The 18867-nt window shown below is 40.2% G+C and overlaps 1 protein-coding gene across 1 annotated transcript; it reads left to right on the forward strand.

Annotated features, from left to right (window-relative positions):
- Positions 1-9312: 9312 nt before the first annotated feature.
- Positions 9313-10254, forward strand: LOC128104012 (olfactory receptor 2B2-like). The gene has a single exon (XM_052728754.1). It carries the CDS (start codon positions 9313-9315, stop codon positions 10252-10254), a length of 942 nt encoding a protein of 313 aa, XP_052584714.1.
- The last annotated feature ends 8613 nt before the right edge of the window (positions 10255-18867 follow it).

The raw sequence follows: 18867 nt of genomic DNA on the forward strand, positions 1-18867 counted from the left end.
GGCCAATTCTCTTTGCTTTTATGTTTTAAGGTTCGAACCTCCCACACCTGTTTCTTCAGGACCAGCTCTACTATGTTGTCCAGGCATGGTAGGGGCCACTCTCCTGAGTGCTGCAGCAGATGAGGGGTAGGGCTAGCTCTTCCGCTCTTATGAGCTCAAGGTCAGTTCTCTCACCTGCCTCAGGCGTTGATGGACAGGGATGCATCTCTCCCAGCTCTTGCATGCTCACAACTTCAGGGCTGGCTCACCCGCACCTCCGCCAACAGGATTGGCTCTATTGCATTGCCCAGACAAGGTGCAGGGCCTGCCTCCCGAGTGTTGCAGACCACCTACATTTTTATCTTTTCCATCTTCTTCATTCTGTCCATCTTCCTCACTTTGATCTCCATTTCCATTTTCCTTCCTTTTCCATTATCTTCCTGTTGTGATGCTTATAGGGATGAATACTTTATCAGATAGTTTATAAACAGTGCTTCTCTTTAGCATCTTTCAATCTCAGAACATCATCATACAGATTATTAGTTGCAAAACGCCTGACATGATGCCTTTATATACATTCTGTGATTACAGAAATGCCAATTATAAAATGTATATTTGCAAAACATGCATTGTGTGTTGGGGGCAATGCTGGCATCTAGCATTTCTTACCATATGTAATTCACAATCACTCTTCAAAGGGTTCCCCCACCCCTGTAATTTTAAATGAGACTTTGAAATTTTAAGCCCACAGTGGTTGTTTCTGGGCTGGAGTTTGAGCTATTTTTTCCCCTCTAAATGTTATCATCCTTTCATTTATTCCAAGTTATTTTATTATAATTAGTTCAATGTTTCATTGTTACTGGAGAAATGGTCAATAGTTTAATCATTTTAGCACAAGATAAAGATAAGCTCTTGAGGTAGAGCTGGAAATGTAAACATAATTAGATTAATAATCAGTACTAAAGACTATATGTGTTCTCTAGATGAAGGGCTTCCTCGTCAGGACTTTATACATGGCCTGATAAAACTTACACTTTAGAAAGGCTCCTTTGGAGTAAAGAGAAAGACAATTACAAGTAGTGAGACACAAGAATTAACAAATGAAGCAGGGCATACATACTGCAAACATTTGTGATTATTTCATCACTCAAGATGCAGAGGCAGGATTGTCATGAGCCACAGGAAAGCCTGGACTACAGAGTGAGACTCTGCCCCATAGTTTACTAAAGAAACTTTGCTAATGAAGATGTCTTTATACAGATGGGGTGGGTAGCAGGCTAGGATAAGAAAAACAGAGAAAGTAGAAGGTGGAGCTTTGAAAGGCAAGAGTCAGGGTTGGTTTAGCAGCTTAGTGAATGTAAATACTAAGGGGGAAATGATCCAAGAAATCTGTGCTGTTTTAAACTGTGAAATTAGTACAAATCACAAAGAGGCTAAAGTCACATAAAGCAGGTTAGGGAAATAAAGTTCAAAGAACTAATGGGAGCTTGACAACAAATGCTCTGAACACACACAATGAAAGCACTATCAGTGATCGGATTTCTCTTCTTCCCTTCTACTAAAGCTACCAGGAAGATAATGAGACTAAGTTGCAACAAAAGAGAATGCATTTCAATATTATAGAATTTGTGGAAATAATGACTGGTATAAACTTTGTTTCTTCTTCTGAGATGGTCTATGGTGACAAATTTTAATACATTAAGTCATACTGTCACCTGCAACACTTAGGGGCTTTGGGTTGTAGTACATTATTTCACCCAAAAGAGATTTCAACAGCAGTAATAGTCCCTTAGTTATAAACTTGAATATATTTGTAAGGAGTTATGGGTAAGGATGGGCCAAGTGTGAGCAAAAAGAAAGGGTCAGAACAAAATGGGAAAAAAATAAAGAGTATGCTGAGTTTTCTTTCCTGGCTAACTTTCCTCAACTTTTATTGAGTTTCTGACCTATAAGACACTCATCTTCAGTTCTCAGAAGGACTCATTATATCAGGTAGGAAATTCTTAAGATCCTCAAACTCTTTAGATGTCTTTTTCACTTTCCATTTCTAATCTGTGATGTGATAATGCCATCCAAAAAGTAAATTCTCTAGGGGAAATATCTCACAGTATCCTTATTTACAGATGATATGATTCTATACATTAAAGACTCTACCACAAATCTCCTACAGTAAAAAGGTAGGATACAAAATTAATACACAAGAAACAGTAGCTACTAATCATAAATGACAATTATTCTGAAAAAGATATCAGTACCTAATTTAGTTCTTCTACATGTAGTGATCCATTCACAAAAACATAAAAATAAAAACAAAAACACTTGAAGTAAATATAACCAAAGAACTGAAAGACTTATACAATGGAAACTTTAGGACACTGAAAAAGGAAATTGAGGAAGATACCACAAGGGAAAGACTTCCCATCCTAGGAATAACAATGTGAAAATGGACATCTTACAGAAAGCAATTTCAATGCAATCACTGTCAAAATTCCAATGTAATTCATCTCAGAAATTGAAAAAAATTAACCTTAAATTTCATATGGAAATACAAAAGACCAAGAACAGTGCAAACAATCCTGAACAATAAAAGAGATATCCGAGGAATCATCACCTCAGATTTCAATTTATGGCACAGAGTTCTGGTAATAAGAACAGCGTGGTACTAGCATAAAGCATACATGTTGATCAGTGGAATAAAATCAAGGACCCGCACACAAACCCACACTCCTACATGATTCTTGACAAAGAAGCTGACAATACACACTGGAGAAAAGATAATACCTTCAACCATGATGCTGAACAAACAAATAGGTTTGAAATTAGAATAAGAATGAAATTAGATACTTGTCTCTAAGCCTGCAGAACTAAATTTCAAATGGAGCAACATACGACCTGATACCCCGACTCTGAAAGAGGAGATAGTAGGGTATACTCCTGAACTTCCCGGCACAGAAAACGACCTTATGAATAGGGCCCTGATAGCACAGGCATAAAGACCAAGAATTAATAAACAGGATCTAATGACAAAAATCTCCCATACAGCAAAAGATACCATCATCCAAGGGAAGATAAGACCTACAAAATGAGACAGTATCTTTAGCATCTAAACATCTCTCAAAGGGTTAGTATCTAGAATATACAAAGAACAACTACAAAAGAACCACACTAAACATTAAGAAAATGAACAAGCCAAGTTAAAAATGTGTCATGGAAATAATAAAGAGTTCGCAATAGATGGAATACATGTGGACAAGAAACATTTGTAAATGTTCAACATTCCTAGTTATCATGGAAATGCAAATGAAAACTGCTTTGAGATTTTTGTCCTACTCCAATTAAAATAGCTAAGACACTCCCTGCCCCAAGAAAAAGACAACAGCACTTGGCATAGACATAGAGAAAGAGAAATGCTTATTTCCTTCCCGTGGGAGCACAAACTGGTATAGCACTCTGGAAATCAGAGCAGAGGTTCCTCAAAAGTCAAGAAATAGGTCTATCACAGGGTTCATAGGCAGAGACCCAAAGGATCCTGCCTACTATTACACAGATACTTGCCCATCTATGTTCATTGCTGCTTTAGTCACAATAGCCAGAAAAGGGAAACAGCCTAGACATCTAGCGATGATGAATGAATTTTGAAAGCAAGGTACATTTACATAGTGAAATATTAGTCAGCTCTTAAGAAATTATGAATTTCACAGGTAAATAATGAAGCTGGATTAACCATTCTCAATGAGATAACACAGATGCACACACACAAAACAAACATATGCTTTCATTTATGGATGTGAGCTTTGAATGCCCAGGTATGTGTGCCTCGTTGGGAATCTCCATTAAGGTCAGGAAATTAGTAAGGGACCATGGGAGGGTGGATTTCAAGGGAAAGGAAATAAAACGCAGTGGCATAGAGGGCTAGAGGTGAATAATGGTACAGGAAGGCTTAAGGACAGGGTGAGAGGACAAGGTAGGAAACGCTAAGTGGGGAATGATTACTAACTCTAAAGAGATTTTGGAAAAAGTCCTATGACAAGCAGCAGAAGCTTTCTTAAATAAACACATACAAATACATAAAGAGTTTAAATAGAGTCCCTAACACAGGGCAAAAATGCCCCTGTTAGACACACAGTAGTAACCATGAATTACCTCTTTTTCAGTTGTTGGGCAGTGAGGTCCCATAAATCCCCAACTATGACAGGCTATTGAAAATGCTTTTGGTTACTCTTCAAAACATGACAGTACAACCCTATTTCTGAGGCATCACACACTTGAGTCATAGATACTGAGATATCAAGCTAGTACTTAACTAGAAGATTCATCCCTATTGGCTAGCTTTCATAGTTTGAGAAGGGGCTATGCACACCACAGGAAGAAAAAAGTGATCATTAATCTTACCCAGCTGTGAGCCCTGAGAGATACAACAAGGACTGGCCAGCAAGGTATGCGATGTGTGCGGTGGTAACACGGATGACATGGGAGTAATCAACCACTTTCTGATTGGATTTCAGATCTGCTCTACAAGGTGAAACCCATTTCTGGCCTTGTAATCAGGATCAAGTACTTGTGGCTGACAGGTCCTAGATTCTAGGGGAGAAACTTCTACGACTCTGCTAAATGTGCATAATATTCAACCAACTCCTAATGACTTAACTTTGTACCAACAGAGTCGTGCATTTCTCAACCCTCATTAGAGGGGCTTTTTCTTTTTCTTTCTTTCTTTTTTTTAAGTATATGGAGACCTAACATAGAGACTCACAACTGGTCAAGGTACAATAATGAGAGATGACAGAATCCTCAGCTCTAAATGGAACATCTATTCCACACTTCATTTGCTCAAGGCTCTGGGATCATTGCAGAAGAGAAGGTTGAGCTATATTAAGAATCAAAAGAAACAGTGTTTTCTGTACACAGAAGACTTCCACATATGAATTCATGGTGGTTGAGACAGTATGAAGAAACTGAATGAAGCCAGACAAAATTCCCACATGGGGAGGGAGGGAGGCACTAAGTCCCATCCCTAGCTAAAGATCTGTTGGTAATGAGAGTTTCTAGAAGAGGGAGAGTCAGTGTTCTGTGAGAATGCAGCCCCTTGGGAGTTGACCATCCTCTAGTGAAGGCCACACATCCAAGAATAATGTATGGGCAGCACAAATTGGAGCTGATAGGTCTAAATAAAATGAGAAGACACAGTTGAGTGGGTTGAGGAGGGGAGATGAATGAGCAGGAGTTGGGAAGAGGGCAAATATCATCAAAATATATTTTATGAAATTCTCAAAAACAAATAAAAAATGAAAAAAAATAAAAGGAATTAATTCATGATGCCTCTTCAGAAAGCCTGCAAAACTGAGTTACCTTTTAAAATCTGATGAGAATATAGAATTTTATCATTTCTATATTATAGACTTCCTTGATAATTGAATCTGTTTTCTTACATTGATCATTTGGACATGCTTTTCTCTCTCTCTCTCTCTCTCTCTCTGTCTCTCTCTGTCTCTCTCTGTCTCTCTCTCTGTCTCTCTGTCTCTCTGTCTCTCTCTCTCTCTCTCTCTCTCTCTCTCTCTCTCTCTCTCTCTCTCTCTCTCTTTGGTTTTTCGAGACAGGGTTTCTCTGTGTAGCTTTGCACCTGTCCTGGAACTGACTCTGAAACCCAAGCGGGCCTCGAACTCACAGAGATCCACCTGGCTCTGCCTCCCGAGTGCTGGGATTAAAGGCGTGAGCCACCACAACCCGGCTTGGACATGCTTTTCTCAAACCTGGCTACTCTACATCAGTTTGTCATTTTATTTTTAATTTGGTAGTTTATTGGGTATTTTTCTCCAAATTTGTTTAAAGTTCAGGGTTTTTTTTAGAATTATAAGCATATCTTCTAAATCTATCTGTCTAAAAAATAAATTGAAGTGAACCTGTACATCATAAAAATGAAACTACAAATACATTGTATTCTGGTTGAAATAAATGATATATTGCAGATAGATTTTAAACAAAATAATGTAATAGGTCACATATAATCCTCTGCTAATAGTAACCTAGTGTAGAGAGAATGAACCCATGAAACAAAAGATATTCTGGATATATTGGATATAAATATATGTTTTTAATTTTTTTCCTATATGAAATATGTCATAGACAAAGTTAATAACAATTTGAAAAGATCAATTAAATAGCAGTCTCTTTCCTGATGTGGAAGTAAAAGGTATGAGAACATGATTTTAGATGGCATGATAGGGAATATAAAATGAATTTTCTCCCTTCTGATAGAACTCACTACATGTGTTTACACCCCCCTATGCATCCATGTGGTGACACTCGCCTGTAAATCCATGTGGTTACACACTCCTGTAAATCCATGTGGTGACACACCCCTGTGAATCCATGTGGTTTCACACTCCTGTGAATCCATGTGGTGACACAACCCTGTGAATCCATGTGGTGACACATTCCTGTAAATAATGTGGTGACACAACCCTGTAAATCCATGTGGTTACACACTCCTGAAATCTCAACACTTGGAAAATTGAGGATCTTGAGCTTTAGGACATATGTCCAGACTCTGTCTCAAAAAACAAAGCAAAACAAAAAACATAAAGGAAAAAGGACAACAGTAATGGAATGACTTTAGGGAACTCATTGAATAATAACTGACAAGTATAAACACAGCCCTGTTGGGCACAAAACGCAGTTGTTAGTTGTTCAGATGTTCTGGTTGTTGTTTTTCCCAACATCACTGCTGGAGTGCCACACAGTTAAGGAACTGGTCCCTGGAGATGCTTATCCTGAACCAAACAACAGTGAAAGGTGACGTCCCTTCCTAGATCTCCTCCCTGTTTCCATTGGGTCAGGAGGTTGGTTAGCCCCTATGGATAGTATAAAGGAAGGAACAGCGTTGAGATTTTTACCAGAGGCCAAAACCAGTATTTAGCTGAAAATGTATTTTTCCCCATTTTTGTAAAATCAACCAGAAAATATCTCTTTAAAAGACAGTGATTAGCTCCCTGAAGAGTAATCAAACTGACTCCAGAACCACACTTTCTGGGCATCACCCGTGCATCCTGCTCACCATCCAGGTTGCTCTGACTGAAGACCTTGAGACTTCCAGCAAGCAAAACTAAAGAAGAATTCACTTCACCTGAACAAGTCCATGACTAGTATATGGCAATGGCATTATATGTGTGCCTTTTGAGTTAATTCTGTTTGAATGCCAGGAGTTTTGGAAGTCGAAACTAATTTTTCTGTCTCTCATGCTTAAATCAGAGGTAAGTAGAATATATCAGAAATGTCTAAATAAACTTCCATTAGGATTTGAGCATTAGGAGACATTTGTCATCTCGGTGGGGACCATGGCCTTCACAGCAGGTCAGCTGTCCCTTCTGTTTGCTGCTCAAGCAGATCTGGACCCTCAGGAAAGGAAGCTAAGCCAGAAGAACATAGAAACCCAAGCTTCTGCCTTCAGGGTTCATCTCTTCAAAGAGAAAATTTTATGTAAAACCTTCTCTTTATTAGCTGTGTGGGGGGAAAGACTTCTTGTTTATCTACAAATTTAGAAAACATTATACTTGAAAGACTCTCTCATAAGAATATGAGGTAATTTGGAAAGCATAAAATAACACAATGTCACAGGAAAGGAAATGTAAGTTTGAAGCCAGCTTGGGATACATGAGACCATACCTCAAAAAATAAAATCTCTGCTGAGATAATGAGAAAGTAGCTCAGGAGATAAATGCCTCATCACATAGATTTGAGGACCTGAGTTCAAACCACAGAAAACACTCCAGTTAGAGCACACTGTGCTCTTCACAATCCCAGTGCTTCTAGGGAGATGAGAGACAGAGAGGAGAGTGGTCTCGATCTGGAGGGCCAGCTAGCCTGCCTTATGCAACATGAACAACAAAAGGGAAAATCGGTCTCCACCAAGGTAAAAGACAGCAGCACCTGAGGGTGCCCTCTGACCTTCCTGTATGTGCTGCGGCATGTGTGTGTACAAACCAGCAACCACCGGCATACACACACACACACACACACACACACACACACACACACACACACACACGAAAATGTATTGACACAGTACTTCTTATCTCATGTTTATAAAATCCCAGAAGAGGAGTGGATATTTTAGAATAAGTGAGGAAAAAAATCAATACCCATTGCTAATATTTAATAACTATGGATAAAATTGATAAAAATACATTCTCATATTGATAAAGTCAATTTGAACACAGATTCTTTGGCCGATTTCTTTGGCATCCATACTTTTTAGATCCTGGACTTGCTACATGACTCCTTCTAAGATATTTAAGATTCTGACTCACTCCACCCAAAGTATCCCAGCACCTGTCCTCCTGTGGCCCAGCACCTATGCTTCTGGGTATCAGGCCCTGCTAAAGAATTACACAGAAGATAACGTTCGTACTCAGATATGTTGCCTTGGCCCCTGGGATTGAAGATGACTGTTAGAATTGTAACATAACCATCTGCACCACTGACCCATTTGGAAATGAACACTGTAGAAGCTCCAAGGGAATCTTTCGGCATTTCTGTCCTTGTATCACTGTGTCTGCATTGAGCACACTGCTGTGTTCCCAACCAGAGTCAGGCTGAGTGGGGTGACCTTGTGATTCTCAACAGGCCAGAAAATGCATTTGTATTTCTGTCTTACAAATGAGGAACCTGAAGATCAGAGCAAAAGATGCATTCTCAAGGCAATAAAACTAGTTACAAAAGAGGGTTCGGGGTGGATGAGTCAGGCCTGTCAGCCTCATCATCACACCAGCAAACAATCCTGTGTAGATTCTGTAGCATGAGCCTAAGAGGACAAGTCTCCTGACATTGTGTCTGAAAACTTTCTGGATAGATGCCATAATGGCTGGACTTACTTGAGGGAAGGGCAGGAATAGTGGGAAAACAAGGTTTAAATAGTTCTAACAAATGCCTACACTCTCACTGATTCTGGGGAGAGATTTAAGTGAATTCAAATAATAGGAACAATATCTATATGCCCCAACAGCAGGTATCTGGGTAGAAAGTCCCCCAGAAGACCCATCCATGGAAGAGCAAACCCCAAAGGAGAAGCTCTGTGGCTGTAGAAACTCATAGAGTGCTGTGACTTGAAATCACTTTGTTAAAAACTGTTGCATAGGAATCCATAAACACCTATGAAAGGTTTGACAGGTGCTTAATCTTTTGTCAGTATATTTTTCAAACCTAACAGGATCAGCTTATAAATGCATGAGATACTCTGGCATAGTCAGATCATAACTAATTGATGAGGCCAATAATCATGTTCAGCAGCTTACTAACCCTTTGTGTTCCAGGGACCCGGAGGCTGTCCCATTTAACATGAGTCTGGTGAATGAGAGCATCTCAGAGGAATTCATCCTCTTAGGGTTTTCAGATCGGCCATGGCTGGAGCTGCCACTCTTTGTGGTGTTTCTAGTGTCCTATATCTTGACCATCTTTGGGAATATGATGATCATTCTTGTGTCCCGCCTGGATGCCAAACTCCACACCCCCATGTACTTTTTCCTCACTAACCTGTCCCTGCTGGACCTGTGCTACACCACAAGCACAGTCCCACAGATGCTCATCAACATATGCAGCACCCGGAAGGTCATCAGCTATGGCTGCTGTGTGGCCCAGCTTTTAATTTCCCTGGCCTTGGGTAGCACTGAATGTTTTCTCCTGGGTGTCATGTCCTTTGACAGGTTTGTAGCCATCTGTCGGCCTCTCCATTACTCAGTCATCATGCACCACAGGCGCTGTATCCAGTTGGCAGCTGCATGTTGGATCAGTGGCTTCAGCAACTCAGTATTGCAGTCTACGTGGACTCTTCAAATGCCACGGTGTGGTCACAAGGAAGTGGATCACTTCTTCTGTGAAGTCCCTGCCCTGCTCAAGTTGTCCTGTGTGGATACGACAGCAAATGAAGCAGAGCTATTCTTTATCAGTATGCTGTTTCTTTTAATACCTGTGACTCTCATCCTCATCTCATATGCTTTTATTGTCCAAGCAGTGTTGAGAATAAGGTCAGCTGAAGGTCGGCGAAAGGCATTTGGGACATGTGGCTCCCACCTAATTGTGGTGGTACTTTTTTATGGTACTGCCATCTACATGTATCTGCAGCCTCCATCCCCTGCCTCCAAGGACCGGGGAAAGATGGTGTCCCTCTTTTATGCGATCATCACACCCATGTTGAACCCCCTCATCTACACCCTTAGGAACAAAGAGGTAAAGGGAGCATTTAATAGGTTGATAGCAAGGGTCTTTGTGATTAAAAAATAAGGGTTGTCCAAATAACAGCACCATTAGAATACATTTTTGCAGCCTGATGAATTATATTGTTTTGTTCCCTGTGGAAATATTATGATGATCCTCCTCAAATAAAATCTTGTTGACAGAAATCTATATTAGTGTTTTGCTGCCTAGATATATTCATTTCACAAATCCTGAGATGTGACTTGATTTAAAAAATCTTTTGATTGATACTTTGTGGATTTCACATCATGCAACTGGATCCCACTCATCCCCCATCCCTTCCTATCTGCCCTTTGTCCTCTCCCCTTGCAGCCTCCTCCCAAAAATAAAATAAAGTTTAAAAGAAAAACAAAGAACACATATTAACAAACAACAGTCTCAGTGGGGAAGCTGTAGTGTAACACAGTGAGTCACACAGTTTACCCACCAGTCCATACATCCTAACTTGCAAGTGTTCATTGTAATTAGTCATTTATCTGGTTTAAGGCCTCTGGCTTCTACTACACCATCAATACTGGGACCTCACTGGAATCACTCTTGGTGGATATCATGTTGTTGCCTTACGAGACCTCTTCCTTCCCCTAACTAGCTGCAACACACAGGATAGTGGGCTATGAACTTTGCCTTGGTTGCACACCATAGCTGACCCTTTTGCCGGGCGTGCTTGTTGTGGGGTGTATGTGCAGACCAAATGGCCCTGATTGAGAAGAGAAGAGATGACACCCCCACGTCTACCATGTGGTGGCATCAGTGAATTCATCCTATCCCCCTTGTCATCCCAGGTGGGAAGGAGAGCTGGCCTTTGAGACATGAGAGCAGGAGAGATGGACCTGCCCCTTACCAACTGCAGCAGCTGGGAGAGTGGGTCCTGCACCTCTCATGGGCAAAACAGAAGAGCTGTCCCTGATGGTGTAGGTGTGGGAGAGCCAGCCCTGAGGGCAGGAGAACAGAAGAACTGGCCCTGATTCTTGCTGCCTCCTTCATTGTGTGAGCTACCCACAGCAATGGTGGAGAACTCACTTTAATGGTGATGAGGAGGGAAAGATGTTAAGCTGAGCAACCCGGCTACCACCCAGTCCCAGAACCAGGCCTATAGTTATCCTACCCCAACATCCACCTCATCCCTGAACTGCTGGAGCATGTGAAGGGACCGGACCTGCAGATCCAGAGCTATAGGCTCTCCATGACACAGGAAGTGTCTTTTTATGATCCTCCCAAACAGCTAACCCTACAAGCCTCACATTTTCAGGCTTTATACCATTTTTATGCTTGGCAAGGTTTCTTAGACATCTCAGGGTCTAAAACACATGTTTGTGGATCTCTTCCCCAAAAAGAATACATTTTAATACACATGAGTATTCACATCTACATACAAAAATCAGAACTGTGCAATTTTTTCTGACAGGTATAGATCTAGTAAAATTCTATAACAGTGTCTGTAGCTTCTGCTCCCTAATCAGAAATACACACTTATGAGACCAAGAGTGAAATTCTACAGTTTAAGAAACAACACTCACTATACTAAAAAATTCAATTATAATTTCTAAATGTCTCATCAAATCTTCAATTCTTTATTTCTGTACTTTCTACCTCTCTTAAAGTCTAACTCAATCTCATCTACCAAAAATAAATAAATAAAAATAATGAAGCTGGACTTTACAATCTGAATCAAACTTTTTGTTGGCAATTTGAACAATTTCTTCAGTCCATACATTTTTCTCCCTTAACCATTAGAGCACTACTTCCCGTTTAAATGATCTCACAAAAGCTCATTATACAATGATTCCACCACTTACTTAATTCAGTTTTCATATGCAAGAAGAATGCTTATTGAATCTTTATTAGTTCCCATATGGCTTTCAGAACTCCGCAAGATACTGAAAAATATTATTTTAGTTTTTATGTGTACTGGTGTTTTGTCTACCTAAATGTTTATGCACCATGTGTATGCAATGTTAATGGGGGGTAGAAGAGGACATTTGATCCTCTGGAACTAGAGTTACAGACAGTTATTAGACATCATGTAGATGGAGGAAATTGAACCCCAGTCCTCTGGAAAAGCAACTAGTGTTCTTTGGTTCCCAATGCCACATGGCTGCACACAACCATCTACAACTGCAGTCCCAAGAGATCTGATGCCCCCTTCTGAACTTCTGGCCTCTGTGGGTAATAGGCACAAAGGAGGCACACAGATAAACAAGCAGACAAAACACCAATACACATAAAAATAAATGATACAAAAAGGACAGTGGAATGAGAAAAAATTATTCTAAAGATGTATGAAATAAGAATTAAAGCAAGAAATAAGCCAGTAAAATTTAACAAAAATTAATATACATACATTTACTTCATTTCATACACTACAAGATACTGAAATATGATTGATAACACATTCCATAAGAACCTCACTTGAGATAGCATACTGATAATAACACTGTGCTTGTTGGTTTTGTCAACTTAACATAAACCTAAGTATATTTTGGAAGAGGGAATTGTAATTGAGAAAAAGCCTCCATAAGATTGACTTGTAGACAAGTCTGTAGGACATTTTCTCAATTCATGATTAATGTAGAAGGGTCCTAACTACTGTGTGTAGTGCCATCCCTGGGCAGGTGGTCCTGGATGGCAAAGGAATACAGGCTGAGCAAAACCATTATGAGCAAATCAGCAATACATGTTTCTGCATGGTTTCTGCTTCAGTTCCTGCCTCTGATTTCTGTAGCTGAAGTTTTCTCTGGTCTCTTGCCTTGAGTTCTTTCCCTGAGTTTCATGGATGACAGACCAGCCAGCATTAGATGAAATAAACCCTTTCCTCCCCAAGTTGCTTTTGGTCATTGCGTTTTGTCATAGCAATAGAAATCTAAGTAAGACAAATAGTAATACACTACTGGTTTTAGCTCTGGGATTTGCATTTTAATCAATCTATTTTGCAACTAAAATGAATTCATAGAATAGGGAGTGAGTGACGAATTGAGGAATCAGAATATCAAAACTCTTGAAGTTTTTTTTAAGGCATGGATTTGTTCAGCATGGAGTAGGATGTGCTTTGTCCTGATGCCATTGACATAAGCATTGGAAGGGTGCTCATGAATGCAGTTTCATTCATAAAGAGCAGAATCCCTACCAATGGGTAAAAATCAAGAAGTTAATTTTAGTACTACATAAGAAAGGACTCATAAAGATATTGAAGCTATACCATGCTAATTGAGTGGACCATTTCTGACAATCTTAGAAAATATAAATGCATATAAAATAAAGATCAATAGCCCTTTTTTTAATTGGACTGTTGGGCATTTTGATGTCTAATTTCTTTTCTTTATATATTCTGGATATCAGCCTTCTGTCAAATGTGGGGTTGGTGAAGACTTTTTTCCCATTCTGTAGGCTGTCGCTTTGCCTTGTTGACCGTATCCTTTGCTCTACAAAAGCTTCTCAGTTTTAAGAGGTCCCATTGATATTTAGGAAGTGATCTCCTATGCCAATACTTTAAAGACTACTTCCTACTTTCTCTTCTATCAGGTTCAGAGTAACTGGATTTATGTTGAGGTCTTTGATCCACTTGGACTTAAGTTTTGTGTACAGTGACAGATGTGGATCTATTTGCAGCCTTCTACACGATGATATCCAGTTATGCCAGCACCATTTGTTGAAGATGCTTTCTTTTTTTCATTGTACAGTTTTGGCTTCTTTGTCAAAAATTATATGTTCATAGGTATGTGGATTAATGTCAGGGTCTTCAATTTGATTCCATTGGTCCACATGTCGGTGTTTATGGCATTACCAAGCTGTTTTTATTACTGTAGCTCTATAGTAGAGCTTGAGGTCAAGGATCGTGATACCTCCAGAGGTTGTTTTATTGTACAGGATTCTTTTGTCTACCCTAGGTTTTTTATTTTTCCATATGAAGTTGAGTATTATTCTTTCTAGGTCTGTGAAGAATTGTGTTGGGATTTTGATGGGAATGCATTGAATCTGTAGATTACTTTTGGTAAGATCGCCATTTTTACTATGTTAATCCTGCCTATCCATGAGCATGGGAGATCTTTCAATTTTCTGACATCTTCTTCAACAGAGGAAGCTCAAATGGCTGAAAGACATTTAAGGAATTGCTCAACATCCCTAATCATCAGGGAAATGCAAATCAAAATGACTCCGAGATACCACCTTATACCTGTCAGAATGGTTCAGATCAAAAACACTGAAGACAGCTTATGCTGGAGAGGATGTGGAGCTAGGGGAACTCTCCTCCACTATGAGAAAATCAGCACAGCAAATTTCCACTGCTGGTGGGAATGCAAGCTTGTCCAACCACTTTGGAAATCAATGTGGTGATATCTCAGAAAATTGGGAATCAATCTCCCCCAAGACCCAGCTATACCACTCTTGGGCATATACCCAAGGAATGCTCAATCATAAGACAAGGGCACTTGCTCAGCTATGTTCATATCAGCATTGTTTGTAATAGCCAGAACCTGGAAACAACCTAGATGCCCTTCAACTGAAGAATGGATAAATAAAATGTGGTACATATACACAATGGAATACTACTCAGCAGAGAAAAACAATGACATCATGAGGTTTGCAGGCAAATGGCTGGATCTAGAAAAAATCATCCTGAGTGAGGTAACCCAGACTCAGACAAACATGGTATGTACTCACTCATAGGAGGATACTAGATATAAAACAAAGATGACTAGACTGCTACTCACAACTCCAGGGAGGCTACCTAGAAAACAGGACCCTAGGAAAGACGCAGGGATCACCCAATGACAGAGAAATGCATGAGATCTACATGAACCACCTGGACGTGAGTGGGGGTAATAAAGGGCGAGGTTCGAGGGAAAGAGAGCTTAGGGGAGCGGGAGATCCCAGCTGGATCAGGAACAGAGAGGGAGAACAATAAATAAGAGACCATGATAAATGAAGACCACATGAGACTGGAAGAAGCAAAGGGCAAGAGAGGTCCACAGAAATCCACAAAGATACCTCCACAATAGACTACTGGCAATGGGTGAGAGAAAGCCCGAACTGACCTACTCTGGTGATAGGATGGCCAAACACCCTAATTGTCGTGCTGGAAATCTCATCCAGTGACTGAGGGAACTGGATGCAGAGATCCATGGCCAGGCCCCAGGTGGAGCTCCAGGAGTCCAATTGGCAAGAAAGAGGAGGGTTTGTATGAGCGAGAATTGTTGAGACCAAGATTGGAAAAAGCACAGGGACAAATAGCCAAACGAATGGAAACACATGAAGTATGAACCAATAACTGAGGAGCCCCAAACTGGATCAGGCCCTCTGGATAAGTGAGACAGTTGATTAGCTTGAACTGTTTGGGAGGCATCCAGGCAGTGGGACTGGGAACTGTCCTCAGTGCATGAGCTGGCTGTTTGGAGCCTGGGGACTATGCAGGGACAATTAGCTCAGCCTGGAAGGAGGGGACTGGACCTGCCTGAACTGAATCTACCAGGTTGAACTCAATCCCCAGGGGAGTCTTTGACCTGGAGGAGATGGGAATGGGGGGTGGGCTGGGGAGTAGGGGAGGAAGAGGGGAGGACAAGGGAATCCGTGGCTGATATGTAAAATTAAATTAAATTATAAAATAAAATTTAAAATATAAACAAATAAAGATCAAATTAAAATCTACTTAATAATTTTCTATTTCAGTTCTTTTTCAGAAATATTTTTACAATGAAATCAAACTTGATACATTGATGTCTGTGAATGACCAAAGAATAAAACAGAGAAAACGAAGATATGACTTAGCAGGTGTCATGTAGAAGTTGGACTGATGGCTTGTCATCAGAGAAGAGAGCTGCTGGAATCTGTTCTAATTCTTGTCATAGATGTCACACTATAAAATATGCAATGACACAAATGGGTTAATATCTCTGACATTTACAAATACCTATGGGAAGTCAGACTACACAGCTTGTAAGACCCCTTCTAATCCAAAAAGTCTATGGTTCTGGCAACCACCATATAAGATGAATTTGGTTAGTTTCCAGAAAATAAAATCTTGGGCTCAATGAAGCAATCAGCTGTATTTGTCACCCAAAGCCACCATAATATAATGTCCAATTCTTGATGAATTGAAACAACAAAACTTAGTTTTTGAAGTTCTAGAGGCCATACTTTTGAAATCGTAGTATCAGCTAGGGCTTCACTCTGGAGTGGTAGGAAAGAAAGAAAGAGTAGGGAAGCTCCTCCCCCTGTTTTAACAGTGGTCACTGTGGGCGTGTCTTGTTGGTTGACTCCAGGACACTTTAGGTTCTATGTCACATCTCTTTTTCCTCTATGTGCAATTCACTTAAATCTCTCATCCCCTGTCTCCTGAGGATTCATGATGACATTTGTGTTGAGCAATATTATATTAACTAGGCAAAGATGTGTTACATTTGTTTATGTTGTGGGATATTGCTTTAACTGTGTAAAAATGTGTTACATTGGTTTATGTTTCACTTGTTTAATTATATAAAGATGTGTTGCTGTTTCGTCTTGCCTGTCTAAGACACCTGATTGGTCTAATGAAAAGATGGAGGACCAAAAGCCAGGCAGTAGAGAGCAGTAGTCGAAGGGGCTGGCAGGCAGAGAGAATAAGTAAGGAGAAGAGAAGAGAGGTGAGCAATGAGAGAGAATAAGGGAGAAAGAAAGGGAGACTTCTGGGACCAGAAGCCAGGCAGCCAGACATAGAGGAAACAGAAAGTAAGATATACAGAATGAAAGAAAGGTAAAAAGCCCTGACATAAATCATAGATAAAGAGAAACAGATTAGAACAAGAGCTAAGATAAGGCCAGCATTCATAACTAATAACAATTTTCTATGTTATAATTTGGGAGCTGGCTGGTGGCCCCCCAAAAAAGCCTGTTACACATTTGGGATCCATATGGATGATGAATCATAAATGCTACCTCTAAGGATTTTCATTCAGGAGCTGGAGAGTTGGTGCCCTGGTTAGATTTTATTATCAACTTGATGTAAACCTAGAGTCACTTTGAAAGAGAAAACTCATTGAAAAGTTTTCCAAATCAGATTGGCCTTGAACATAGACTGTGAGAGATTTTCTTGATTGAACATTGACAATGCAGGGGCCGGTTCACTCTTACTGGCACTATCCTAGGGCCGGTGTCATATCAGAAATCAGGCTGAGCATGAGTCAGAGAGCAAGCCAGTAAAAAACACTCTTCCATGGTCTCTGCTTCAGTTCCTGCCTCCAGGCTCCTGCTTGAGTCCCTGCCCTGACTTCTCCTGGTGATAGACTGCTACCTGAAAGTGTAAGCTGGAATGAACCCCTTTCTCCCCAAGTTCCTTTTGATCATGGTGTTAACCACAGATCTCAAAGAAAACTGAACAGTGGCTCAGCAGTGAAGAGAGACGGCTGCCTCCTCAGGGTACCTGAGTTTGATTCCCAGACCCTGCATTGGGTGGCGTACAGCTACCTGTGATTCCCGCTCCAGGGATCTGACACATTCTGGAGCTTCTGCAAGCAGCTGATTACATGTGACATAAATACACACAGGCACATAAATATACAAAAGTTACAATGACAAAAGTAAATCGTTTGAATCAGGGCACTACTGGGAGCTATGGCTTTGTTTGAGTAGGTGTGATCTTGTTGGAGGAAGTGTCACTGTGGAGACAGGCTTTGAGGTCTCATAAATGCTCAAGCCATGCCCAGTGTCTCAGATCACTTCCTATTGATTATGAGTCAAGAGGTAAGAACTCTCAGCTCCTTCTCTAGCATCACGTCCTCTACCATGATGCTTTGCTTCCTGCCAAGATGATAATGGACTAACCCTCTGCTCTGTAACAGTCACCACAACTAAATGTTTCCCTTTATAAGAATTGCTGTGGTCAGGAGGTCTCTTCATAGCAATAGAAACCCTAACTGAGACAGAAGTTGGTACAGGGACTAGGGTATTGCAGTGATTGGCCTAACCATGGTTTTGTTTGAAGGAATATGGACCTTGGGGTTGTGGATTAGAAAAGCAGTTGAATGTTTTAAATGCTGCTTATTGGGCCATCCTAGGAGGAGATTGAAAACTATGTTGTTGGGAGATATTTGATTACACTGTGTAAAGATATACCACTGTGATTGGTTTGATAAAGAGCGGAATGGCCATTAGCTAGGCAGGAAGCAGTTAGGTGGGACTTCTAGGGACAGAGAACTCTCCCAGGACTTGACCATTATCTTAATTTTCTCAATGTCTCCTAAAGATGTTCTCATCCCCGGACAAAAGGAAGCAGTCTAGAGAACATGATGCCAAATTCCCAAGAGGTGTGGTGGGTGGTTTTGGGTTATTCGGTAGGTTATGGATATTTGTCATCATTTAGAGGTGATATAGGAATATAGGATAAAAAGATGACTATTAACCTCAAATAGTTTACATTTTTATAGACTTTGCTATATTGATACAAACTTAAAGTTATTTTTGTTATAATGTATGTGTGTTTCTATTCTTTTTGGCGGGTTTTGTGCTTATGCAGCTCATTTTAAAATGTAATGTATAATTGAGAAATACAGGTTACTAGTTAGTCATCTGTAATAATCAAACTTGTAATCATCTTAGGTATGTTTTCAAGGTTAAACAGAAATATATTGATAGACAGACGGTTGTCAAACACTTTAAGACCTACAGAAT

Source organism: Peromyscus californicus, unplaced genomic scaffold, assembly GCF_007827085.1.
Source record: "Peromyscus californicus insignis strain IS unplaced genomic scaffold, ASM782708v3 Scaffold_8__1_contigs__length_139910024, whole genome shotgun sequence".
In the NCBI taxonomy this organism is placed as follows: domain Eukaryota; kingdom Metazoa; phylum Chordata; class Mammalia; order Rodentia; family Cricetidae; genus Peromyscus; species Peromyscus californicus.

Excerpts from the sequence above, each read along its gene's own strand:
- LOC128104012 (XM_052728754.1), top strand. The coding sequence starts at position 9,313 with ATGAGTCTGGTGAATGAGAGCATCTCAGAGGAATTCATCCTCTTAGGG.